Source organism: Mugil cephalus, chromosome 4, assembly GCF_022458985.1.
Source record: "Mugil cephalus isolate CIBA_MC_2020 chromosome 4, CIBA_Mcephalus_1.1, whole genome shotgun sequence".
NCBI classification, from domain to species: Eukaryota; Metazoa; Chordata; class Actinopteri; order Mugiliformes; family Mugilidae; genus Mugil; species Mugil cephalus.
Window position 1 is genome coordinate 964,722 of NC_061773.1, and position 27,175 is coordinate 991,896.

The 27,175-nt window shown below is 39.9% G+C and overlaps 3 protein-coding genes and 1 long non-coding RNA gene across 7 annotated transcripts; 3 read left to right on the plus strand and 1 right to left on the minus strand.

Annotated features, from left to right (window-relative positions):
* Window positions 1–701: 701 nt before the first annotated feature.
* Window positions 702–4,405, plus strand: fam217bb (family with sequence similarity 217 member Bb). Of its 2 annotated transcripts, none has more exons than XM_047581848.1 (4): window positions 702–1,427; window positions 1,690–1,768; window positions 2,103–2,161; window positions 2,243–4,405. In XM_047581848.1, exons 1-4 carry the CDS (start codon window positions 1,312–1,314, stop codon window positions 3,564–3,566), a joined length of 1,578 nt encoding a protein of 525 aa, XP_047437804.1. In that variant the 5' UTR covers window positions 702–1,311; the 3' UTR covers window positions 3,567–4,405. The 2 variants fall into 2 exon arrangements, with proteins under 2 accessions (XP_047437804.1, XP_047437803.1); XM_047581847.1 differs by having other exon boundaries at window positions 703–1,427; window positions 1,684–1,768.
* Window positions 4,406–10,472: 6,067 nt separating this feature from the next.
* On the plus strand, window positions 10,473–11,338 carry LOC125007438. Its single transcript, XR_007112689.1, has 3 exons — window positions 10,473–10,506; window positions 10,857–11,018; window positions 11,106–11,338. It is a non-coding gene; the product is annotated as an uncharacterized LOC125007438 (long non-coding RNA).
* A 1,314-nt stretch (window positions 11,339–12,652) lies between these two features.
* Window positions 12,653–19,423, minus strand: LOC125007030 (ADP-ribosylation factor 3). 3 transcript variants are annotated; one of them, XM_047583586.1, is made up of 5 exons: window positions 19,329–19,423; window positions 17,476–17,693; window positions 17,278–17,388; window positions 17,067–17,191; window positions 12,653–14,152 (listed from the first exon to the last, which is right to left on the minus strand). In XM_047583586.1, exons 2-5 carry the CDS (start codon window positions 17,621–17,623, stop codon window positions 13,991–13,993), a joined length of 546 nt encoding a protein of 181 aa, XP_047439542.1. In that variant the 5' UTR covers window positions 17,624–17,693; window positions 19,329–19,423; the 3' UTR covers window positions 12,653–13,990. The 3 variants fall into 3 exon arrangements, with proteins under 3 accessions (XP_047439542.1, XP_047439544.1, XP_047439543.1); XM_047583588.1 differs by having other exon boundaries at window positions 19,334–19,387; XM_047583587.1 differs by lacking the exon at window positions 19,329–19,423 and adding an exon at window positions 19,296–19,319.
* A 3,810-nt stretch (window positions 19,424–23,233) lies between these two features.
* fkbp11 (FKBP prolyl isomerase 11) lies at window positions 23,234–26,908 on the plus strand. Its single transcript, XM_047584240.1, has 6 exons — window positions 23,234–23,605; window positions 23,713–23,775; window positions 25,013–25,100; window positions 25,197–25,230; window positions 25,338–25,408; window positions 26,656–26,908. Exons 1-6 carry the CDS (start codon window positions 23,480–23,482, stop codon window positions 26,862–26,864), a joined length of 591 nt encoding a protein of 196 aa, XP_047440196.1. The 5' UTR covers window positions 23,234–23,479; the 3' UTR covers window positions 26,865–26,908.
* Window positions 26,909–27,175: the final 267 nt, after the last annotated feature.

A 27,175-nucleotide genomic window follows, 5' to 3' on the forward strand; every position in this document is an offset into this window, starting at 1 on the left:
AAATTGAAAGAAAATGCAAAAGCTCAGGGTGAACCACAAGGGAAAAGTACATAAAGGTAACAACACAAGGGAAATATAACACTTGAAAAGGAACAAAGGGAAAGTCAGAAAATAAATCTTTTGCATATGCTGCCTGTTTGGGCAGAGCCTCTGTGAGTCTCCTGAGGCTCGTCAGGGCCTCAAGGAAGAAGCTTACAAAATAAGGAAATCATAGCATGTTCAAAAGCAGTAAGAAGATAATAGATGCATCTCGGAAAGCTGTACTGACAGACTGGCGAGCAACAAAGGGAAACTGTCTTTCCCTTTGTGTACCCTCTGTACACTGATTAATTAGCCACAATGTTAAAATCATTGACAGGCGAAGTAAATAACATTGACCATCTTGTAACAAGACAGCATTCTGCTGGGAAACTTTTGGACCCGACATTCATTTCCGTGGATGCTACTTGGACGTGTACCACCCACCTAGATCAAACCAGACACCTCCACCCCAATGACACTCCTTGATGGCAGCAACCATCTCCATTAGGATGCAGCCTGACACAGACACACACAAACACTTTGGGAACGCCTCAAAAAAACATGAAGAACAGCACAAAGTGCTGATCAAGTATTTGTGGGATGATCCACAGAGTCCCCTCCCCTGAACCCATAGGACCTAAAGGCCGCTACTAACCACATCCTGTTCCCAGACACCACAGGACACCCTCAGAAGACCAATGTCCATTCACTGATGAGTCACAAGGGAGACCTACAATATTAGGAAGGTGGTCATAATGTTATGCCTGATCAGTGTATATATACACATGGGCAAGGACAGGTGAGGTCTGAAGAACACAAAGAGAAAAGACACAAGGCAAAACAGGTGAGTATAATCAAAGAGGTGGGAAAAGACAATAAAATAGGAAATGTGACTGTTTCGTGTGGCTGTCGAGATTTTTATGAACAAAATGAGGCCATGATAACAACAATGATCTTCCTAGATTAACCTGAGATTAACCTTAAAAACTTTGCTCGGGCTTGTCTTATATGTTCTGCACACACTAGTCGAATATGCTACCTGTATGTCAGTGTACGTGACAGCCTACCATCTGGTTTTTGCACCGTGACTTCATGATGAACTGGTACTGAGCTGCATTGCCCTCTGCTGGACAACAACTGAATCGCACATCACACGAAAATAGGCGACATCAGTAGTCAATGCAATAAATAACGAAGGGTGCTTTCGCCCCCTCCACGGATGATCACAACTACGTGTTTTTGTGATCACGACCCATACGCACATTTCATTGGAGCCTCCCTTCAACTGGGATGGGCACCATTATGCAGGAGCGAGTGACGCAAAGATGCCCGGAGAGAGTTCCCACCAAGGAGAGAGAATGGAAGAAGAAGACATCGTGGAGCATCAACAGGCTTAATGTGGCTAGGTAACGTCAGATATTATTAGCCCGTAATACAGTAATAGTGGGTGGAGACTGCTGTCCTCTGGGTGGCTGGCTATTGGTGTGTGGCACCCTGTGGTGTGTTAAAGCTCTTGTGTGTATGAACACATGACAAAGAAGACCGCCATTTTTGTCCTGCAAACGGCCGCCTATGTTATTGTTTCTATATTCCAATGTAGCCTGTGGTCGTACGCACCGGGCCAATTTCCCGGTTTAATTTTTAATATTTTTGTTCTTCAAGCAACAGAATGGGAAGGCGGCAGTCTCAGAGGAAGTCTCCACAGCCTGAGTACATGCTCCCGAGTCAGGAAAATAATCATGACAAAGTAAGTGTGCGATTCCTGTACTGTAATGCACCTGTGCAATTGGCAAATAAACAGTATTCTATTCTAATAAGTTAAAATTGAAAATATATTATTTTTAGAAACTTGAATAATTTGCACATATGATTTACATGTAGCACCGATAGTTTACATGGTGTTACACCTACCCTTTCCTTTCATTATGGTTGAAATCATTTGCTGTATTATTTATGACTTAAAATTGGTTATTTTCTGGAAACGGTGGGTGAATTTGCTTTAAAGGTAATAAATTTCACCAATTACTTGTAGTTGTAGTAATTACAATTTGATGCAGTGTTTGTTTGTGATGTATCTGCAGCAAAGAAGAAAGCACAAGCCCAACACCTCGTCGACCAAACACTATACTCCACAGTACAGGTGAAATCACTGTTTGTGCTGACTTTGTGCAAGTTTGGGCTGGCTGGGTGCTGAGATAAAAACATTTACTTGTCTTTGCAGTGTTCAGGGAACCTCAGAGTCCATGTATCATCTTGTGTGCCCTGGAGAGGATGGGATGGACCCCAGTGTGCAGCCAACGTGTCCGGGTGCCAGCAGCAGAGAGCACAAGCACACCGGTCTGAGAAGGAGCAGGTACACAGAGGCCTCCCCCTCCCACCAGCAGTCTGGTTCAAGCACTAATCTCCTGGAAAGAGACGACCCAAAACTGAAGATTGGAGGTCTGAGCAGAAACGAGGAGGAGGACACTGACACTGACTTGTCTGAGTCAGAAAGACTTCCTGCATCACCTTCTGTTCGTGTTCCTCCACAGCTCAAGGTCAGGCCAGAGGTCACTGAGGCAGAGGACTGCTCCTTTCACAGCATCTGGACCAAAGGCCAGGGACGTGGTGGTTATGAGTTCCCAGACTTCCTCCCTCCTCCTTTTAATTCATGGAGCCTCAGTCAGCTGGCTCTTTTCTACAACATGGAGGGCCGGGGGGCCTCTCGGCCCAGACCTGTTGGGCCTTTGGAAAGGTACCTGGAGAGACTGCTGCAGCTAGAGTGGTGTCAGATCCAGACTGTCCAAGAGGAGAGTGGGAAGTCAGCTGTTTCAGAACTTATATCCAGTTGCCACAGGTCACCTGCTGCTGCTTCATCACGCCTCAGCTCTCCCAAGTGCATCCTACAGTGTCAGCGTGCCTTCCCCCTTACATTCCTCTCCTCTCTGTCCAGTCACTCTGCCCTGCTCTTGGGCTGTGCCTGCACACTCTGCCGATCGCGCTACTCCCACTGTATAATGTCATGCTGTCGCTCCACTCACAGCCACACCCGTCAGTCCAGAGTGAGTCCCATGCTGGAGTGCAGCAAGCAGCCCATGCTGCTCCCCAAAAGAAGCTACAGTGAGACCCGGGTACACTCCTCAGACAGCAGCTCCTGCACTCAGAGGTCCAACAGCCCTGTGAGAACGAACATCCACCTGAGGAGAATGCAAGCTTCAGGAAACATGCGTACCCCAGTCCAAGGTGCTACTACCAGGCCTCCTTCCACTGCCAGGAAGTCCAGTGATGGTGGTGGTAAAGTGGAGGAGAGAGACTACTGGAAAAGAGGGTTTAGGAGGAGCGGCTCAGAGCATAGGAGAGGTGGAGTAGAAAGACAACAGAATGGATCAGAGAAAAGAAGGAGTGGCTCTGAGTGCAGAAAAGGAGAGTGTAGAAGAGCAGCTGAGTTTAAGGAACAGGAAATAAAACCAGACGCTGTCACTGCAATAATGGATAATTTACCTGGGTCCAAATATTCACCTACACAGAGGCCGAGCAAGCCAAAACAAGTTGAATTTCTTACATAAGAAAGTTATGTGCAACCTGAATGCCACAGCTTCAGACATGAGTATGAATGGACATTTTTACTCCGTCTTTGATAAACGGGTTCACTAAAGGTGTAGCAATATTGTTTATGTCCTGTTATAGTTATGCATATTTTTTTAATTTTCTAATGTTTGTTGTCATGTTTTTTTTTCTGTAGTGGTCAATTCAACACAGTAGTGTTCAACTGAATGCAGCTGCTCACACGACTGATTGTGCTAAAACAACAAAAAAAAGCCTTCTTTTTTGATATTGATTTAAGTTGGTCCAGCAAGGTCAGTCAGCACAATACATATGTAGACATTTGTATAATATATTTTTCAACACTTCAGGCTTTCTAGTAATGTGAATGTAAAAAAACAAAACAAAAGAAAAACAAAGAAGGCTTTTACTGTAACTGATTTTTTTACTTTTTTTTTGGTGCTGTTACTCAAATCAGAAAATTGACAAAGTTAAGTAAAGACATTTCAGCGAAAAAGAAAGTAGAGAAAATGTATTGCATCCTGCTACTGACATGATACGAACAGCTCCAAAACCAACAAACAACATTTATTTGGTGGTCAAATCATAGCCTATTATGTTTACAGTGTGTGACATCAGCTCGTTAAGTTCCTGCTCTAGGGCCTTAACATAAAGTGGACATAGATAACAGAGTTACAAAAGTAAAGGTGAGAGATGGTGAGGCTTATGCTAATAACTAATCCAGGCCTTAACTCATAAGGTGTGGTCAATCAGGCTCATTAGGTGCATGCACCACCCAAAGACAACCAGACATGTGCCAAAGCTCTCGTCTTCGCTTATGTGCAGAGGGTTTTTTTTTTTTGAAAAAAAAAAAAAGAAGAAAATATGGCATCGACAAGAAGTTACGATTTTGGGGTGTTTATTTCTCTAACTCCCAAGACAGTGAGAATTTTATTTATTCTTTACAAAACAGTGGATATTCAAACTGCTGAAATAGGCTCTTCATTAACTAAAAAAACATGAAATGGCTGCACAGCAAAAATCAGCATACTCAAATCAACACTATCAGAGTTAATCTCCACACTTGCAAAGTGTCTGTATGGGTCCACGCCACAGTGTCAATTTGACTCTTTTTGAAGTGTTGGTAACTCCCAAAGTGTTATTATTGACTCATAGTTAAAATATATAATAGCACTACTCAGTACTAACAGTGTTAGTTTCTCTCAACAGTAGTGTATAGTGTTATCCCAAATTTTCCCCCACAAATTTAGCTTCTTTTAATACACATTATCAGGAATCCAACAGCACTAAGTCAAGTTTAATATAGAACACATATAGTAGGTAAGGGCTCCCTACTTAAGCTCTCCATCAGTTTGGGGGTCCATGCTCTGAAAAACGTTGAAGACCTCTGGATTAGTGAAAACAATATTCAGTTGCATCAGGTGACCTCTCCCGCCATGTGCCATTAAAGCCTCTTTGGCCTGGCAGGGGAGCGAGGAGGACGACTCAGTGTCTGCGGTAAGCGGTCTGCAGTGCAAAACGTATGTGCAGAACGGCAAATGTGCACCCTCGCACGGACTGCAGGAACTGTGGTGTGGTGAGTGTGTGTGTGTGTGTGTACCATTGAGATAAAATTCCGTTGTGCATGCGCTGTGCTCCTTGTTGTAATGGACAGTGTCATTCAGAAACCAAGTTTTTGTCACGGCCAACATCTACTACAGTTGAAAACTTGTATGACATCCTGAAAGTCATTCAGGAAACATGTACAAATATGCTTATAGGATAAATATTCAATACATAAAACATTCATGTTATAGAATGCACACAGACTCTTATCTTTGAGTCGAGGGCTTTGAGAAACATAAAAATCATGTGAAATGCTACTGCAGCTACTTTGATACAAGGTCCTACAGCAGGGGTGTCCAAACAGTTTTTCTTGACAAACACATCAATTAATGTTTAATGTCAGCTTTAATTGACTGAATTTACGAGGTAAATTGACTTATTAACATATGAGAACTGTGTGTATATTTTTAACTCGCCTGTAATAGGCAGATAGGCATATGTGAAGGATTTTCAAAAAGATGGCTGTTGGCCATTCTGGTTCTCAATCTAAAGCCCCATATGCACGCGATTAGTTTTACCAATTCTCTTTGTTGTGGTCTCTTGCCACCTGCTCCTTACTCTGAATTTGTAGCCGAATTGTCTGAGTTGTTATGTGATTTAGTGCTTACAACATATAAAGTCAATAGCTGACTTTAACATCCATGACATTTAACAGTCTCAGCTCTTCATTTATGTCATTATTAGATTCAATTGGCTTTTTTCATAATGTAAATGTATCAACTTACTGTTTTAATTAATACCTACATATTAAATCAGATAATCTCATCTTTATTAACAGGATATGTGCCTGAGTCTTTTACAACTGATGTAATTAAACCTTTACTTAAAAAAACCACTCTTGATCCAGATGTTTTAGTAAACTAAAAGCCAATTTCCAACCTTCCGTTTATTCTGACAAAACAGAAATTGTATTTGGCTTAGAGATTTACTATCTAATCACCTGGTTTCGTTGGATGACATTACCTTGGCCTCCAGTACTACTGTGAAAAACCTTGGAGTTATATTTGACAAGGATATGTTCTTTAATTCTCACATAAAGCAGGCGGCCAGGACTGCTTTCTTTCACCTGTGTATTATTGTCAAAGTTAGGAACATCCTTTCTCAGAGTGATGTGTTCATGCATTTGTGTCTTCCAGGCTGGATTATTGTAACTCGTTACTGTCTGGCTCCAAAGAGCTCTTTAAAAAGCCTCCAATTGATTCAAAACGCTGCAGCAAGAGCACTGACAGGAATTAGCAAGAGAGATCATATTACTCCAGTATTAGCTTCTCTTCATTGGCTCCCTTTAAAATCTAGAATTGAATTTAAAATCCTCCTCCTTACATACAAGGCCTTGAAAGGCCTAGCTCCATCATATCTGAAAGACCTCATAGAACCATACTGTCCCAACTAGGGATGTCACGATTACAGTTTTCCTTAGTATGATTATTGTCAGAGAATTTATCCTGATATTACGATAATCACGATTATTATGTGTTGACTGATTTCACAAATCTATTCATATGTAAAATCACATGAACACTCCTTAAATGTCTTAAAGTTTCCTTTATTTCTATCTTTTGATGCCGAAATACAGCTATATTGTATGATCCAATTGTATGATCCAATATTTGGATTTGTAAACAGATACACCTGAGCAAAAAGAAAACCACTTGATGAAACGTCGGATAATTTAATGTGTAGCATCGGTCACCACCATCATGTGATATTGTCAACAGACCAGCGTGCAGTGAGAACGCCAGCGCTCAAAAGAGATAAATGATAAACAGACACGGACATGTGATGTTAAACTTCTGGGCCACAATAACGTTCTTCATTGATAAACTGAGCGCCGTCCAGTGGATAGAGACACTTGAGGAAGTTTAAAAAAGTAGTCAATGGTAACTGGTAGATAAAGAACCCCAAAGAGTAGCTGAGCAAGATAGTTACCTGTTGTTTACCTTAGTAGTCGCGAGTACCTGAGACATTTGAAGGAGTGGCGGCTAGGATTTAGGAATGGTGACCCGCCACTCCTAAATGAATGTAGAGGAAACACTGCGTGGGTGTTGCATGACTTAGCATGACCCTAGTCCCAACAGATCATTACAATCTCAAAGTGCAGGTCTACTTCTGGTTCCTAGAGTTTCAAAAAGTAGAATGGGAGGTCGAGCTTTCAGCTATAAGGCTCCTCTCCTGGGAGGCAGACACCGTCTCTAATTTTAAGGTCAGGCTTAAGACTTTTCTTTTTGACAGAGCTTATAGTTAGAGCTGGACTTAACCATCCCTTAGCTATGCTGCTATAGGCCTAGGCTGCAGGAGTCCTCTGGCACTAAGCTCCTGTCCTCTTATCTCTTATAATTTATTTTCTATTACTAACCACTGTGTCTCCCTCTCTCTCCTCCCCTCCCCCTCCATCATCTTGTGAGGGTCTCCGGTCTGGAGTGCTGTATATCTGAGCTGCAGAGAGAACCTACATCTGTTGTCGTGGTCTCATCAACCTGCCCAGTCTTAATGTCCTCCTCCAGTTGTCCACTCCTACCTGGATGAACAATTCTCCAACCTGCCCATGAATCCTCTTATACTCTCAAACTGTCACATAAGATCATCAGCTGTATCTTGTCTTATTAGATTCTACATGTTTCCTTCAGTTTGGTGTATGTATCTATGACAGAAGTTTGTTTATCTTGTTTCTCCTGCTCTTCTTTTCTCTCTATCTTCTCTGTTTCTAACCGACTGGCCTTCAGCAGATGGGTCCCTCCTTATGAGCTGGGTTCTGCTCAAGGTTTCTTACTACTAAAAGGGAGTTTTTCCTTGCCACCGTCGCCCTCAGGCTTGCTCTGGAGGTTTCAGGTTGGTTTTTGTATTGTATACACTATATTTGTATACACTATATTAATAAAATTGAATTCAGTTGAACCTGAGGACGTCCTGTGATTCAAATATTACACTCTGTGTTTCATGTGGCGCATTCACACAGTATAAACGAACTCAGTGTTTTACTCAAATTTACAATCCATTGTTATGGCTCTTCTACTTTCTGCCTCACTCCACTGCGGTTTAATATCTATAATGGATGAAAAAAAAAATATATTTTTTTATTTATCCTGGGGAAGAAATTACCAAGGACCTGGTGGTATTTAAATCAGCTACACTTTTGCAGATGTACACATTAATGATTGATTTAATGATTTCATCCATCTAAACAAATGAATAGTTCAGAGACCATGGAGTTTACATTGAAGAAGCAAACAAGCTAATCTGTAAATTTTAATAAGAATGTGAGTTCACAGACGACTCACTCAAATCTGTTCATGCTATTGGTGGTGTATTGCATGAGTATACTTAGAATATTATTTTTGTTGTTAATGGAGCAGACCTAGATATTTGCTTTAAGTTGTATTGGAAACAACAGGTTTCATGCACTTAATATTTCATTCTTGTCCTTTTATGATGTTTTTTGAATTTTAAAGCTGAGGTAAACAAATGGTTAAAACTGTTAATAGAACTGTGAAGTTCAAACAGCTGAAGTCTGTCAACAGGCAGGTTGTTTCAATAATTGCATAATATTTATTTGTCTTATAATAGTAATATATAATATTCCCTGTGCATGCACAATGAGTTTTGAGATCATTTTCACTGAGGTACATTTCAATATTTTCATTTTGTTACTCAGATCTGCAGATCCACACATTGTATGGCAGTGCTTCTCAAACTTTTTTGGTCATTCCACACTTTGGGAAGAGGGAATAGTCAAGCCCCACCTGCCTCAGTCGTCCCAACAAAAATCCTGACAAATTACACATTTTTAAATTTATTGTACTAACACAAATGACTGTTATACTTCATAACAAATCAAAAATCACCAAATAACACAAAATTCAAAAGGAAATAAAAGTGTAGTTGTGCCATTACTTGAATCAAAACCAAAAGTAAAAGTACAGTGGTCAAAAATACAGAAAATGAAACATTGTTTTAGTCATTTGCAATAAAGGAACACAAAACAACAAAGCAAATCAATTTGTCAAGGCAGGTGGCTGCAATGAGCCTCTTTTCCACTGCATATCTTTTAAAACAGAGTAACAAGCTTGACACTGCCACTCTTAAATCATGCTCAGTTTTGAGCTGGGATTTGGGATTTTTCAGCAAAGCAACAACTAAGAAGCCCGTCTCACAGAGATCAGCAAAAGGTAGGAGAATGCAGACCGCTCTCTGACCAATGAGTGGATACTTCCTCTCCACTCCAACCCAGAATTCACTAACCCTGCCCACTGTGGAACAAGATGTTACTCCAGACAACGTCCAAATGTGGTCTTTGTGGATGTCTTTTCTACGTCAAATTGAACTCATGTTAGACATTGGACGTATTTTCTACGTTAAATTCAAACCCATTTTACACACTGTTTTTATACTATTTTATACTCTTAGACTTTTAAATAAAAGTTAAAAATTTACAGAATTAGCATTATGAAAAAATATACAAATAAGCTAGCAAAACTGTATCCAATATGTTTTTTTTTTTTTTTTTGTTCATTTGCATAGCGGCATGGATTGTGTCATTGCATGGTGTTTCTCTCAATGGTGTTTCCTTGTCGTTGTCCGCTGAGGGAAGGATGCAAATGCCAACAGTGTGTCTGCCCACAGAGTCCGAAGCCGTTGTCCAATGAACCATGTCTCCAAAGCTCTTCTCATGATACACTCCCTCTGTGCCCCATCAAGTCCATCCATCCCACTGCCGCTGCTGAGTCAATCATGAGGCTGCATATTCTATATTTTATAGTTACTATGGGAAATAATCTGGGGCCTGAGTGCATTATTTCGTTCAATCTCATGCTTCTATATGGTTTGCGAATGACAAATAAATATAAATCCTTAAATATTGCATTAACACTGTCAGGTTCCCCACAATTGGCCGAGAGTCTATTCAGTCCCCAGGTGAAATCTCAGATGCACGCCGCAGTATTAGCAGAAGAGAAGCTCATGGTTCAGCTTGCTCCCAGGAGGCCACAATGGATCACTTTGTTTTTGTTTTCTTTATGTCAGTTGTACACCAGGGGTCCGTTTCACAAAGCAGGTTCAACACACTCTGAGTCTAATCCGGAACTCTGAGTTAGAAAACTCTGAGTTTCCAGTTTCAGAACAGCGGATATGAGTTAGCTTAATCAACTCGGGTAGTTTCACCCGGAGTTAAGCACGTTCGTCACAACTCTAAAAACGGCAACGGGGAAGCGGAAGGCTGAAGTGGAAATCCTAATGCGCTGATACAGCAAGTTTCAACACGTTTTTAGAAAGAGGTAACACCGCTGCAACTGCAAAAGAGTGGGAGACGGCGTGGGAGAACATTGCTGCTCGGGTCAATGCGTAAGTTTAAACGTAGTCCTTTACAATCACAATAATATTATAGGGGAAAACTGCTTGAATGGTAGCCTATTGATTTATTTCATAGGTGTATTCCTGCGGGGGAGAAGCGCACTTGGCAGCAGTTTAAGATGAAATATAAAAACATTGTTCAAACAGGTCAGATCTCGGCATAGAGGGACCTCATTTTGATCATGTTTTACACTGTAAAGTAAATATTAAGTGACTATTGTACTGTGCAGTTGTTTTATCCCCAACACAATGCTGTTTTCACACACATAAAGGTCTTCTCATCTATGTCATGTTCTGTTAAATAATTAAGCCTGTTAAAACTAACACAGACTTATACTCAGGCAACAGAAAGAAGGCAGATGGGTGGTGGCCCAGCACCTCCACCTCTAATGGAGGCAGAGGAGCCCTAAACCAAAATATTGGAAGGCCTGTGGCTGAGGGAATCCCTGGAGGGAGCTCATCCTCTGAGTTCACCCCCCAAGACACAAGTGCCTTTATAAAATGTAATAGGCCCATAGATATATTTTTCTAAGTCTATTCATACAATTATTTATTTGTTCTTTATGTCATTTTTTCTTTTGTCCCAACAGATTCTGATGGTACCGCTCAAAAAGATAATTGTCTGGAAATGCTAAAACATCTATGCGCGGTCTGATAACCATCATTCAGTTCTCTGCGCAGTGATGCTGCACCTTCATCGACAGGATCGTTGTCAAAAGGACATGCCATGTTCATGAAAAAAGTCGCCTCCTGCTGTGCCTTTTGAACTTCTGATATAGCCTACTGACTGACTTTTTTTTAATGATTTCTGACAGACAGCAGAACAAAGCTACGCCAAAACTCGCCTGCTGAATGAATGAAAGAAAGAGGAAATCAAATGGCGTGTGTGGCTGAAAGACCAAAAAAAAAAAAAAAAATTGAACCTGTGTATTATTTGAACAGCTTAGTATTGAATGCAAAACAATGATAATAATGTACATTTATAAATAGCACTAGGGTGAGTTTAATATAGAACACATGTAGTGGGTAGGGGGTTCCCACTTAACCTCTCCATCAGTTTGGGGGTCCGTGGTCTGAAAAACGTTGAAGACCCATGACATAGTGGAGTTATTGTCAAGAAAGAAGGCACAAGTGAGAGATGTTTCGGCACAGTGTGGTATTTAGTGCTGATGCTTCCCAGTGAGAAGGTCTGAGCTTGAGTGCGACTTGGGCCTCTCTGGGTAGTTTGAATGTTCTGTGTGTGAATGGTTGTTTGTCTTTGTATTAACCTTGTGATAGACTGGTGGCCTGTCCAGGGTGTACCCCGCCTCCCATCCAATGACAGCTGGATTAGGCAATCCTTGCAACCCTAGTGAAGATAAGCAGTTGTAGAAAATGAGATGCTGCATTTAATTTAATTTTTTAAAAAGATCTTTGTTCCAGTAAATCTTTGGTACAGACTAAAAGCAGTTAGTGCACAACTGCAGACAGCACAGGTGATTGCAAAACCCTTGAGTAGTTTGTCTGAAGTGAAGAAATAATATCATTGTTCATTGGAAATAAAAGCGTAAAAGTACATTTATACTTAAGTCTAGTTGCTAAAGAGTGGCCTGATCATCACCGCTAGATCTTATTTTTTTTTTCATTTCATTAATAACCCCTAACTATGCCATGAAAATACATAATATTTATATGTCATTAGTAACACTCATTCTCAGTTGATGAGACATTCATGTCATACAGAAAAGGGGTTTATTTTTAATACAGCAGGATTTTGTTCTCTTCATCACATACACGTGTCTCCATGTGTTCAGCATAAAAACACAGTATTCACCATTTTTAAATCTACGTGTAACTATAACGGTACATAATGAGTAATCAAAAGTATTTTTATTTCTGCACTGATCATTGTTTCACACACAGTCTACATGGAAATTTCTTTAAACCTCCAAGAAAAGCAAATATATCTTTCACCAGATATGAAATTAAATGAATTAAATGATAATATGCAACAAAATGCTATTGTACCTCATTGTGAACTATGGTGCAAAACTTGCCTGTTCCAGGGCATAGAGAAATTCATCTTTAAATCATTCTTCATAGATAAATATATGTGACTCAACGCCTGAATATTAGAAGCTGAGATGAAATCAATCCAAAGTCATCACTAAATATAAGGCATAAAAAAATAAAATAAAGAAAATCATAATTTAACGTAGGGATATATGCTGAATATTAACAAAGTACTGGTGAGTTGGTAGAGAGGATTTACATCATGTTTCACTGTTACTGGTGTACAAGTTGTATGGCACAAATAGTTTTATTGACAGAAGTCTGTAGATTTTGCTGGTTTCAGTGGCGACGCAGTGATTAGTCTGCAGTTCAAAAGTGACGTCACCAACATATTCTTCTGCTTACCCTGCTTCCTTTCGCATAATTAATGCAGACACTTCACTGAAAAGATGGTATATGCATGTCAAAGAAACATTATAATAGTCATTTATAGGTTCATCAACAATATACACATTCAACAACCAAAGGTATCAGTGACAGACTCAAACCCCCACTATCTGAGACAAAACCACAAAAAGCGAGAGCAACCTGATGCAGTGTGAGCACTTGTATGGACATACACTGCACAGGCAATCAGTGCTGGGATAATGTGGAGGTCAACCTAAAAGCTGTTTTCACATAGAAGACCATGAAGTGGACCACAAACGTGTTCAGAAATGTTGCCACCCACTACAGAACAAGGCAGTTTAGTTAAGATGAAATCTACAAACAGCATCAACATCTATGCATCTCTCAGGGTGGAGAAGTATGCAACAAGGCCAGCAGGATGCATGCAGGCAACTGAGAATGTGTTAAGTGCTTTGGAATATTTATAAAGGATGGCTTTGATGTTTCGAGTTACCACAAGGAGGAGTAGAAACACACCACAGATATCAAAAGATTTCCAAAATATGGCAGTAATGGGATGCGTGATGGGGGAAAACCCAGCCCAGTGTCAGAGAGCTGTTAGGCATTAATACTGTATAGACCACTTTAAAATAGATTACAAGTGCATGCTCGCACACATTAAATCTGGAGTATCAAAGTGCCTCAGTATTGCTCCTAAATTAAGAGAGATAATCATTAAAAAAGGAGGTATAGTGACATGAATCTGCCAGCTGTGATTGTTCTTAAATGTGGCTCTGGCCCCTCACCACAGGAAAGGAACAATAGCAGGAAGTATAACTGATACACAACAGTAACATATACTGACAAAGTCATATCTGACTGATTGCTGACACGGTGGAGTCACACTGGACAGCACCTAGAGACTAACATACAGTACGCTGTACCTAAGGACGAGAGGTGGACGGAAGGAAAGCAAGTGTCAGCGGTGATAGTGTACAGCTAGTGTGTGTTAAAGTGTGTGTATGTAGTACATGAACCCAGAATCTTGCTTCCTGTCTATCAATACCCTTGACCCCAACTTTTTCCAGCGTTCCTCTTATTTCTTGTTCTTGAGTTGGTTAGCCAGCCAGTCGAGGCCCTCATAGAGGCCGTCACCGCTGGTGGCGCAGGTGGCCTGGATGTACCAGTTGCGGTGACGCAGAGAGTGCAAGCCCAGTTTGTCTGTGATCTCGGCAGCATTCATGGCATTCGGTAGGTCCTGTCAAAGAGGTGAGAGGTCAGTCAGAGGAGAGTCCTTTGATCTATGTATGTGAGCTTTAAGAGATGTTTGTGTTCCTAGGTTTAACTTTGTAGAACTGATAAATGCTTCCACAGAAGAAACTACTTGATTATTTATTTCCAGATTTCCAGATGAAGACGTACTGCCCTCTCTATTACATATAAACGTTCTACTTTTTTTCTTCCTTTGTTTAACAGGTAACAGTAGCAGACAGAGAGACATGACATGAAACCATAAACTGTAAATAAAGATAGAACAGCTCCTCATAAATGAAGCCAAATCAAGTGGTGCTCACCTTGGTGACTAGCTGCAGTATAGGTCATACTTTTTTTCAAGGATGGCTTCTATCATTTAGGTGCTTTAGGTAATTTAGGAATAAAACATTTTTTTTTACCACTTCTCCTGAAATGAGAAATTACAGTTTGATTTATTCTTGATAGATTATCAAGATGGATTCCTCAAAACTTTATTGATCAGTCTATGAAAACATATCACAGTGAAAATTAAACACCAATTAACCTTTTTTTTTGTTAGTTTGTTTTCAATTTTTTAACCTTGGTCAGGAAACACATATTTGAAGGGAATTCATGCAAAAGAATGTCCAGTATTACTCTTTCAAATTTCTCACAGTCAATAAAATCAAGTATGCACTCCTGACACGAATTTAATGCGTTAAGACGTCATGGCATACTGTCCACAACTCTGTTAATCTCATCAATGGGCAGAGCTTCCTGCTCTGTAAACTGTGAGGAATATTGCTCATTAAATACTACTTATTGGTGCACTTCCACTCCTGACCAAAGAATAACACTGTGATACCTTGATGGTAAAGTAGCGTTATTGAGCTACTGCTAGCTCAAAGCTATGAGGTGAAGAAGACCATCAGCAAGTGACAGGATGCAGATGGAGCGTGGAAAAACAATTATCTTTTTACCAAAGTCAATTCCACAGCAGTGTATGTTGTATGATTTAAGTTTGTATAATTAATGGGGGCATGTTTATCCTGTTTATCGCACTAGTAGGCTAAGTACAGTATTGATTTCATCTTGGGCATGCTTTGTCCAATGTTACTAGTCAAGATAGGCGTAGACACTTGGTCTTTCATCTTGCACAGACAACGAAGATGGCTCACTGGCATTTTCAAATTCCTACAACACAGCTTAAGCAGTTGCCCATCATCTTGTCTCGTACTTTTGGAGGTTTTTGGGGCCTCAACTGACTCCTCTTGATGAAGTTTGATGATTTTACAAACCGCATTCTGCAATATTCAACGGAAATCAGCAATATTAGCTTGTTAGTGTCCATCCTGTCGGAGTGCAAGCTTTGTTTGGTGGGATCTTGATGTCAAATTTGGCTGAAAATGATACAGCCAATTTTGAAAACATGTGCTAAATGTCTGTATACAGTAAGTCCAATAGGACAACAGATCAGCTGTCTTGGCTTTTATAGCACCAAACAATTTTTAAACATGAATTTCACCTAGGTAACTGGGACTCAGTATATAATCATAGCACGTGGTCAAAAGTGATAACTGATATGTATAAATGGGATTAAAAAGAGCAAGGTGTCTGAAAATATAATTATTCAAACTTGGGCAACAGTGTATAATACTGATGCAAGTATTAAGTTTCACTTAAGATGTTTTTTGACACCTTAGAAACAGGATGTGAGTTGCCAACAATTTGTCATGCCAGCCGCTCCATAAAGCAGTCCCGCGCGACCAGGAAAGTTGGAAAAGTGAATAAATAAATAAATGACAACAGTGTATAATCCAACGTTTCATTGTAACTGGTGAAGGTAGAGCAGAGTGCAGTATTAATTAAATAGAAACGTGACTGACGGAAGTGTGGGAGGGTCATCGTTAACGTGGCTTCGCACCTCTACTCTCAGACCGTACTGCTCAAAATGGCCAATGCAAGGAAGTGGGGATCTGTTGTTCATATTTATATGCAGTGTATGCATGGAACAAAAGCTGGAATTGAACCAATGGTGCTGTATTGAGGACTTTAAATTCACTTGTTTGTTTTTATCTAACCTGCAATCAATCAACAACCAAAGATCTTTATGTAGGCTGCCCTGTTTTTTTTTGGTTTTTTTTTGTATGTTAGCAATTTTTGAAAAAATACAAAAAATGGCAGATTGAAATGCAAACATAGAAAAAAATGTAGTAATATACAGCAGCACCATTAGTCACAAGAACAAAACTGCCGGTAAAACTCCATGGTTGCAAAAGACTTTTGTAATGTCCTGTATGAGTTAAACTTGATGAACAGTTTTGCATCAATAATCACAGTAGGTCTCATTATTTGGCAATCACGTTAGCGTTGGAAGATGTAAATTCAGACGATACAGATAGTCAGCTTAATGTGAGCATTTGATGCATTTCTGTTTTGTTGTAAACTGAATATTTTGGGGTTTTGGAGTTGGTTGGTTGGTTCAAACTGTTGCAAATTAAGACTTCATCTAAGACATTCCCTGTGTCCACTCCCTAACCCCTTCTCCCTATGTAGAGTTGCACTATATAGAGCTCAATTCCAACCACTTTCAGACACTACATGTGTCATCGTTTGACATGCAGTTAATGACGTCACTGTTGTCGCATCATTACGTGTCAGACTACCTGGTCTCCCCTGGCCCCTGAACCTTGAGACCGATTGCGCTCCTGGCCCCCTTTATACCGTAGCAATGATTACGGCAGAGGCAATTATTTAGAGGTCACTGGAAAAACACAACTGCTTCACAAGCAGAAGAGGAGACAATGACTATGTCAGAATGACACATTTTATACCAAAGACAGAACAGGAAGTCGGTTCACGGGGGTTGATCCTCTGCTAAAGGCCTGTTGTAATTACATGCACTGTGAATGTAAATGCAAACAGTAACGGCCTCTTGCCTGTTTATTGGCAAACACAAGGAGCACTGCATCTCTGAGCTCATCCTCAGCTAGCATCCTCATCAACTCCTCTCGTGCTTCGTTCACACGCTCTCTGTCATTGCTGTCCACCACAAAGATCAGACCTGAAACAGCAAGAATACCAGGAAATAAGCTTAGAGCAAAGGTGAATATCCTTTGTCTGCGTTATCCTATGATTAGCTCTGCTCACCCTGTGTGTTTTGAAAGTAGTGTCTCCAGAGGGGACGGATCTTGTCCTGCCCACCCACATCCCACACAGTGAAGCTGATGTTCTTGTACTCCACCGTCTCCACGTTAAAACCTGAAAAGAGGAAAGAGGGAAGAGGTCATACAACACGCAAACAGCAAACACAGTGATGCATGAATATAAAAACTACCCTACACATACCAATTGTTGGGATTGTGGTGACAATTTCTCCCAGTTTGAGTTTGTAGAGGATTGTTGTTTTTCCTGCAGCGTCAAGCCCCACCATTAGGATCCTCATCTCTTTCTTTCCTATGAGGCTCTTCAGCAAATTCCCAAAAATGTTCCCCATGATTCAAATTAGGTTTTTAAACTTTTGCTGGAGGCCTTTTTTGAACGGTCGAGCAGGGATAGATAATTGGCTGGAAACAGAATAAATAACAAATAACAATTTAGAAATACTTTTATGTGCATCTGCTGGAATGAGGCATCATAAATTATTAATGTGTTGGAATAAAAGTAGAATTATTAATGACACAAACTGTCTGTAAGGGCCTTGTTAAATAACAATGAAGAAAATGCTCATGACCGCTGCCCCTCTCACCTTTCTAAAACTAAAACCCCATCTCACATCTATGCTCATGCCATGAGACAGGTGCAGAGTTGTGTTACTCCCACAGTCATGCTCACAGAGAGGCTGATGGGTATGTGTGTCCGTGCCATGACTCCAAGCTATATTGCAATCTGTTCAGACCCTTTTCACAGCTTTTTTTCTTCCCCCTCTCCTTCAAATGTTAGTCTGCAAGAAGCTGTTAGAGCACATGCACAATGTCCTATATTACCAGACCTGACTTCAACACGTTTTAACATAACCTCACCACAAAGCCACCTGATCTAAAAGCTACAGGCTAAGACTGCAGTCCCTTCTCAGTTGTGCTAAGCAGTATATCTTTTCATTTAACCATAATTTGCTTCAGGTGGCTTTAAAATCTACACTGCATGCAAAACCTGCTGAAGCTTGATTCCCACTGGAGCAAGAGGAGATCGTTCTTTGAGGAAGGGAAAATGTGCAAAATAGATGTCATATACAGAAAAAATACGGAAATACAAATATAGAATAAAATACAGTAAACAGAATGCCTCTCTTAGGTGGCTCAAACATGAACATATGTGACAAATGTTAATAAGAGAAGATGCTGAGGCATCTCTAGCTTGCCTTATAGCATGGCTTGCTCACTAAGAGGGTGTACAGTCTACAACACCTTCCCCAATTTTGCACCACAGTCACCCCAACCTAGAACAGGACCGATTCCCTCCAAGCTAAAGATTTCCTCCAATTTTCATCATAATGTGCAGTGAAACAAGCTCTAGTGAAATACTGCAGTGATCACACATTCTGAAATACTAAGTTTGTGTATTATTATCCTCTGTGCATTGATTGAGAGGAGAGAACACGGACTTAGATAATAAGACAATAAACCAGACATAAATAAAGACATGATGCAGCCCTGTCCATGGTGCTGAAGGATCCACACAACGAAACCACCTGCTCCTCTCTCCACGCACAGCTCGGCTTTAAGCTCGGCTTTTTAAACGTAGCTTTATAATATGGTAATCCATATATACATGGTGGGTGATATAATCAGGAAGCAGGGCCGCGGTGTGCCAGTCTGACAGCGTCCAACGCGCTCCGGGTGACTCAGGTTAGCCCGGGATGCTACTACGCGAGGTAACGGTCATTCCGTCCTAATTAGCAGCTTAGCTATTATACACTGCTACTACTTAAGATAACGATCCGAACTTAACCCCTGCACCCAATTTTTGTCCAATTGCTGTCTCTATAACAAACAAATTTATTGATTAAACGTTGACCGGAGCAAGCGGTGGATCTGCCGTATTCATCCTCCCCGTTCATCCACCGGCTCAGCGGCCAGCCCCCAACCAGCGACCCGCACAGCCGCCGCCTATGCTTCACACAGCCACCACGGCACGCATTTAAATCTCACGGATATTTGTTCACTTACATGATAGTGGAGTCAGTCTCCTCGCTTACCTACCTTACCTTAGCTGAGCAGTCCTCTACTAAACGTCTCACGATATTTTTTAAACTCATGAGTACGCGAGGTCTCGCGAGAATAGATGCCAACAACCCCACTCACCTTTTGAGAAGACGTAAGAAACCTGGTTATGGGTTTGTATTGTTGCCGTGTGGGGTGTGGGGGTCACCACATTCCTTTTCTTCTTCTTCTTCTTCTACTTTTTTTTGTACTTATTTACAATTTCTACGGCATGTTTTAGAGTAGATTCAGCTATTTGCATTTGCATTCAAGACAGTTTTTGTAAAGCTACTTGAGACAATTTGTATTATTATTATAAATAAAATTGGATTGAATGCATACACACGCACAATACATACACAAAGATTTTAGTTCACACCTTCAATTTGTTAATTATTTTTCAGTCCATTATTTACATTTTCAACTGCACATGAATATTTCCACTACTTAATTTAGATTTGTATTAGATTCTCCTGATACAGTTACTGATGCTGATATTGTTAGGGATTTGTGTGGATGCCAAAAGAAGAATTTATTGTGCAGGGAAACGTGTTTCTATACTGTGCACATTGCAATCAACTGTTTGAATCTTGAATACCTATCTACTGTACATAATATCTGCACATGTATATATGTATACATATGTAAACTATACAATATTATGCAAAAGGTACTACTGGCCTATTACTTTTACTAATTTTGTTTTGTTTTTATTTGGTTTTCTCTGCAGACTTTCTCTTTGAGCTTTGGTGGAAAGTATGCATTAATAGATTTTAGTCCACATGTCCCCTGATGTTTGGGCTCATGTGTTCCAGCCCACAATGTACACCTGAGAGAAACAACTAGGGTCAAATTACCTCCATGCTATTACAGCCAAACTAACAATCACACTGACATTAGTGGAAATGCATTTATAGATTTACCAGCTCCAGAGAATTGTTATAGTGCCTGGTTGACTCAGTGGGAGAAACATCATGAGAGACATCATCAGTGTTATCACTTGCACCTGTGCTTTTCCTGTTAACACCAGTCAGCGTGTCTCCTGTTAAAGCAAATCAACTGCCTCGTTCTTCCCACGCTCTGTGCTACATATGGCTTCTTCTCATAACTGACCAGACGGAAAGAAACTCACCAGTGCTCCAGTTGTGGGCATTCTTCTCTATACTATACTTTTCTGCGTGTGTTAGTTTGTGTTGAATTGATTAAACATAATGTGTATAAGGATATGCTAACTATATGTGTAACTATAATATCAAATGAAATTTGAATTTCTCTCTTTTTTTTCTTTTTTTTTATACTGTTTGGGCTCATGGTCATGCTGTACAATTAGTTTGGGACTAATCAATGCCTCTCTTATGAGATCTTTTCTGTGGCGTTTAATGCCACAAAATTACACTCATGTAAAACATTTAAACACCTTTGCTAGTTTAGGACCCCTGTAAAGCTGTCAACAATCACTAAAGGATAAAACACATTTTTCTCACATCCAATTCTTTCTTTAGTTGGTAACATGGAAGTTTGCATTATTTATTCATATATAATCATAATCCTGTCCTTAATTTTGCTGCAAAAGGAAAAGGGACCGGTCAGATGCCTCCATATCACTACTACTACTACTAATATTTGTTTTTCTTTTCAAATCAATGTTTCAAAGTGCTTCACAAAAACATTAAAAATTGGTTTTATTTATTTATTTTTAAAAAAGGCACATAAAACAAAGTTAATAAAAGTTGAGTTGAGAACTTAAATGAAGTCTCAATAGAGAATTTAAGTAAAAACCAGGAAAGATTCTCTGAAAAAGTTTCAAAAAGAGTTCACAGAGTCTGCTCACTTGATTTCCTCAGGCATATCACTCCACAACCACCACTGCAAATCCCCTATCATCTTAAGTTTTCAGGCAAGGGCCTGGAACAGAGAGTAGGATCACTGCTCTAGCCCAAGGTACATGCCGGCCTGTATGATGATAAAAGTCAGCAATGTAGCCCAGGGCACAGGCGTGAAGAGCTTTAAAAGTAATGAATAATACCTTAAAAACAATTCTTAAAAAAAAGGGGGCCGGCTTAGAAATGGGTCTGTAACTACATGGTTGTGAGAGATCCAGTCCTGCTTTTTTAACAATGGGTTCACACACTTTATTTTAAAATAATCATTTACACAGTGAATAGACAGAGAACTGTTAAATATTGACAGCAGTTTTAAGGCATGATTGATAAGAATTAACCCACTGTACTACAACCTAATGCACTATGATTCTAGTGCAGAAATGGATCAAGTGCATTTGTACTGCTCATCAATTTCCGTCATTAAAAACTGCAACAAGCTCAGTAGGTTTTCTAAGAGATGGCTGAAAGCTACATGCTTGCTCCACTGAATTTTAATTAGTTGCATGCTTATTAGTATCGAGTTCAGCAATTATGTGTCATGAATTCAAGTGGAAGCCCAACAACTTGAAAGTTGTCATAAATCTCATTGCTGCTTCATCCTGTTGTGTAAAGTTCCTGTTCAATGTGTGAAGTTATTGAGTTCTGAGGAAATGATGAAATGGTTTTCAGCACTGAATAACACTTATGCAATATATTCATCCACAGATGGAGAACAAAGTATCTTATGCATGTGAACAAGAACTTGAGTGACAAATAATCATTATGAAACACTGCACAAAGGACAGAGAGCAGCTTAGTGCAAATGAACCGTTCCTCTAGAGAATATGTGACAGATAATGACAGCTGTCTTTATTCTTCTTTCTATTCTATCCTTTTATTTTTATTATTTACCAGCATGCATATATCTAGTTCTTCAATCTGGGGGCAGAAGTAGCCCATATTTTCAGTTTGCACATGGATGAGTCTTTAGTTACAGTTTCAGCATGTTTTAACATCACATGGATTCTGATCAAACACCTTAATGAAAAAAAAAGGTTTTCTGGTAAATTCATCCCTTATGTGATTTGAATATGAAACATGGTGATATGCTATGATATGACATCATGTGCTTGTCTCATTAGATGCTTGTTTTAGTTAGCACCAAAGATGAATATAACATTTACTCTTCTGTATGACAAAGTGTACTTTGTCTGGCACATGACCATGTGGTGCAAATACCACAATCTGTGCTTGTGATCCTTCAAAGTCCTGCAAGTAAACGGAGGATTTGGTAGGAATATGTGCAGATATATGCATCATTTTATTATGGTTTGTAGAGTTATGGTTTGTAATGAATCAATTTAAAAAATGAAGATATTATATTATAAGTGTACTGTGCACTGGTAAATGTGTAAATGTATAAAGTTGTAGTTTGGAATATGCTTTCATCTGTAAACTCAAATCCTCTGTGTGTAAATGAAATAAAGATCACTAAGGATCTGGGGTCCCAGAGCTTTGCTGGTAATCCAGCCTTGCACAAATCCAGTCATTTCAGCTGTCCTTCGAAGTAGCTGAAACCTCTCAAAGAAATCTTACCTTTAACGTTTTTGGAAATCTCAGGTTAAAAGAATGATTTATACTTTCATCTAGGATGTTCAGATCATGTTGTTATAATGCCTCACTCCTGAAGATCCAGTTGAAGCTCCTGAGTATTAAACTCTTACTAGATGACAGCAACATATATATATTTTAAAAACTGGATCACGTTGTTTCCATTTGTGCATGGAGTAGACTAATGTTACATACAATACAATAACTTGGCTTTTTATATAATTTCCGAGTTGAATGTGGGTTTTACCTCTGATCTCCACATTGCTGCTGTCGGGACTATAGGGGCCCAGACCCAGGCCCAGGCCCAGACCCAGGCCCAGGCCCAGACCCAGGCCCAGGCAGGAACCAGCAGTGACGTGGCGTCGTGCTACATACTGTGGAGTCGGACGGCAGCACCTCATCGCCCCCTAGCCGCTGTGCAGGGCAATACTTCCGCTTCCACCCACGGTCAGCCTGATGGGATGCTGCTGGCGGAATGTTTGAGGCGGGCTCTTTGGGGAGAGACCCAGGTGTTGGGACAACGTCCGCGAACCGCTAGTCCTTATCGTACCAGTATTACAACACATCAGCATTACCTGCTGCTGAGCCATTTTGGACGCACAGAGCTCGACGGGTTGCAGCTCGTCTCTTTAGCTGGCCGCTGCTGACTGCACAAGAAGCCTGTACGGAAGTTGCTGAATGGCAGCTCTTTTCCAGAAGTTCACAATGAAGGCGAGCGTTTTTCTGCTGCTGTTCGCCGCTTTCATCTGTGGACTGGCCCACGGAGAGGAAAACGAAGCCGAGGAGCTGCAGGTGGAGACCCTGGTGAGAAAGACACGCGTGTTGTACTGTAGCAACACAGCAGCTTTAAAATACTAAGCAACAACTCGCTTACACGCTCCAGTGTTAACAGACAACTCTTCTGACCCAAGGTGAAACCCGAAACTTGCTCTGTACTTTCCTCAATGGGAGACACGCTGCAAATCCACTACACGGTAAGTGTAAGGAAAAACAAACAAACAAACCCTTCTTCATGGTCAGATGGATCAGATAAAACTGTCCAGTAAGTGTGTGCATTATTTTTTTGCAAGATTTGTATGTAACCGGCCCAGCTGATGAGGAGCCGCGGTTGTTGTCTATGTGGCACCGTCTGCATGGACCATGTGGACCAAGCTGTGGTTGTGCGTCTCCACATATATACACAAACACAGAAATATGAAATTTTAAGTGGTCAGTCGCAGATTGAGCGGCTTCCTGGCTGTCTGGTGGGTGTCTGTGTGGTTTATGTGGTGTTATCTGGACTCTGATTTTACTATGGAGAGACGGGGCGGTGCAACACGTCAGCAGTAACGGTCAGTTAGTGTGGGGAAGCGCATTCATGGGTTAATTCAATGTTTTTTTTCAGCCCCCACATGTCAGGTGTAAAAACTCTTCATATGTCAGTATATAGTAAAAGCAACTGAAATATAAAATGCTTTTTGCCCATTTTCCCCTCACATGCCATTTGAACAGGCCCCAGTGTGTTCTCATTGTGTTATCATTACATATCAAAAAGTATCTGAAACTCACATTATTATAATTATTGTTCTCCAAATTAATGTTGACTTTGCCTCGCTTCCATAAAAATAGCATGAACTGTGGCTTATATTTACATAGACAAAAGAAGATAAATACTATAATATAATGTACAATTGACCTTTTTTTGCATTTAACAACTATTGTGTAATTAAATATATGTGTATATAACATTTAGTGAAGTGAAAAATAGTACACAACTGTTATATCCTACATTGAAACGAAAATCTCAAATTTGATTAGATTTAGAGTTGGGGTTTTTTAGTAATTTGATAGTGCTGGAAGTCTAGGAAGGTTCCTAATAAAGCATCATTTGTTTTTTCTTTGTTTAAATAAACAGGACTGAAAGAAAGATTTGTTCCTTCGAGCGCTACTGCTAATGCTACTTAAAAAGATTTCGATAATGCATTTATTTAAGTCATTTTAACATCTATGTATATCACATCACCATGTATATTTGTAAAAGCACTTTACTTGTACATAGTAACTGTATAGGAATTATATGTTTTTATGATGATTAAGCAAAAATAATTTTCTTTTTTTTAATAACAGTTGATTTAACTCCACCTTTTTAAAGTATGCACAATTTCACAATATCAAAAAATTAAGCTGTAAAATCACCAGCTTCCTTCTATTGCTGAATGTTTTACTGATCAGGGTAAACTGATGGATGGAAAGGTGATTGACTCATCGCTGTCTCGGGATCCTCTCGTTGTTGAGCTAGGGAAGAGGACTGTTATTGCAGGTAAACTTGAACAGCTTTCATTTACCCTGACTTTCACGCGGTGACAAAATGTGCTTGCTCTACTGATTGACTGGCTCTGTGTGATTATCTTATCAGGTCTGGAACAAAGCTTGGTTGGCGTGTGTGAAGGGTAAGTGAGAAGAAGAAAGAGCTGAGCCATTTGTTTACAGGAATGAATCAAAGAATACCAGAGTTTTTAGACTGAATCTGAGATATTTTTTTCATTCTCTCACTCAGGCAAAAAATCAAAGCCACTATTCCACCACACCTTGCATATGGAAAAAAAGGTTACCCTCCTACGATTCCAGGTACTGAACACGTGCTTCCAATTCAATATACACAAAAAGGCAATAGAGTCAATATTAAGTGAAAAACTGTAGCACTAATACACACACTGCAGAACAGGTCAGACTAATAATTCTTAACTACAAAAAGAATGATTTTAATACGTATATGTATTTGATATTATGCCATATTTTTGCATATACCTAGAAAAGTTCATCTTTGGTGAAACGTTCAATATTTTCTTAGAAATTATTTCAACAGAATATCACCATATTCATTTAGTAGCCATGAAGCAAGCCTGAACATCCCCCATCCACAAACTTTTAAAGGATCTGCTGGGACAGTTTAATTGTTTTGATGGCCTATTGTGATGATGGACAAAAGCTTAACAGAGCATCAGGGTTGAGTTTGTTTGCAAAAAAGTGGCTGCAGTCAGAGAAACGAGAGATTCAGATTTAGCTATCACATCGGTTTGAAAAATAGACATTGACAGCGAAACAACTTTAAAAGGTCACTACACAATTAAGGTATTCGTCGAGAAGCATTTGTCACTATCCAACTGGGTGTCAAGGTGTTTTTTTCTCAGTATTGGTGTGTTAGTGCCAGACATTAACAGTTGATGGAGTGGTGAAACAACAAGACATAGTTGAAGAACACCAACATTTAGATTCTTAGCACCTTATGAATGTACATGCTGTATACACAGATCAGCCACAACATTAAAACCACTGACAGGAGAAGTAAATAACATTAAACCATCTTATGACAATTCATTGTTCTGCTGTTACTTAGACATGTAGCACCCACCTAGACCAGACCAGACACCCCTACGACAAAATAATGACCCTCCTTGATGGAAGCAGCCATCCCCAGCAGGATGCAACCTGACACACACACACACACCAACACTTTAGGAACAACTCAGAAAACATGAACAACAGCACAAGGTGTCGACCTGGCCTCCAAATTCACTAGATCCCAAACTGATCAAGTATCTGTGGGATGATCCACAGAGGCCCCTCCCCTCAACCCATAGGACTCAAAGACCCCCACTAACAACATTATGTTACCAGACACCACAGGACACCCTCAGAAGACCCATGTCCATTCTCTGATGAGTCACAACACAATATCAGGGAGGTGGTCATAATGTTATGCCTGATGGGTGTATGTCTAAATATGTATAGATTCTTCAGTCATACACAAGCATCTTCTTCATGTTCTGCATGATTTTTACAAAACTGGTCTGAAATACCTGGATCTTTTCTAGGTGATGCTGCTCTTGAGTTCGATGTGGAGGTGATTTCTCTGTTACAACAGACGCCGTGGCAGAAAATGGTCAACGATGTTTTCCCCCTGGTGTGTTTGGCCCTGGTACCCACTTTACTTGGCTTGGTGGGACTTTACCTCTACAAAAAAGCCAATGCCCAGAAACCTAACAAAAAGAAGGCAAAGGATAAGAAGAGCAAGAAGAAATAAGGGCAAAGGAACACAATTATTTAAATAAATTTTTTTTAATTGAATCTGTTCTTGATGTTTATTTAATACTCATCCTCAATTTTATTAAAGTATCATGATATGGAAATAAGGACTTTTAAGGATACAGTTCACTGTAATAAATTTCAAGTCAGTAAAACTTGTTGACTTACAAATTTTTGTGAACAGGAAAAGCTGTTTCAACACAAAAAGCTAAGCTAATAATCATCTCTTGTTTCAACTTGATACTATCAGTTAAAAAATGAATTAGGTTAACCATTCAAGATTTTTTTCCCCCTCTTGAACTGGAATTC

Coding starts and splice junctions, on each gene's coding strand:
- fkbp11 (XM_047584240.1), top strand. CDS start 23,480: ATGGCAGCTCTTTTCCAGAAGTTCACAATGAAGGCGAGCGTTTTTCTG. Junction 25,101..25,196: donor GAAGAGGACTGTTATTGCAG/GTAAACTTGAAC, acceptor TTATCTTATCAG/GTCTGGAACAAAGCTTGGTT. Junction 25,231..25,337: donor TTGGTTGGCGTGTGTGAAGG/GTAAGTGAGAAG, acceptor TCTCTCACTCAG/GCAAAAAATCAAAGCCACTA.
- fam217bb (XM_047581847.1), top strand. CDS start 1,312: ATGGGCACCATTATGCAGGAGCGAGTGACGCAAAGATGCCCGGAGAGA. Junction 1,428..1,683: donor AACAGGCTTAATGTGGCTAG/GTAACGTCAGAT, acceptor TTGTTCTTCAAG/CAACAGAATGGGAAGGCGGC. Junction 1,769..2,102: donor AGGAAAATAATCATGACAAA/GTAAGTGTGCGA, acceptor ATGTATCTGCAG/CAAAGAAGAAAGCACAAGCC.
- LOC125007030 (XM_047583586.1), bottom strand. CDS start 17,623: ATGGGGAACATTTTTGGGAATTTGCTGAAGAGCCTCATAGGAAAGAAA. Junction 17,192..17,277: donor CTACTTTCAAAACACACAGG/GTGAGCAGAGCT, acceptor TTGCTGTTTCAG/GTCTGATCTTTGTGGTGGAC. Junction 14,153..17,066: donor TTGTGTTTGCCAATAAACAG/GCAAGAGGCCGT, acceptor CCTCTTTGACAG/GACCTACCGAATGCCATGAA.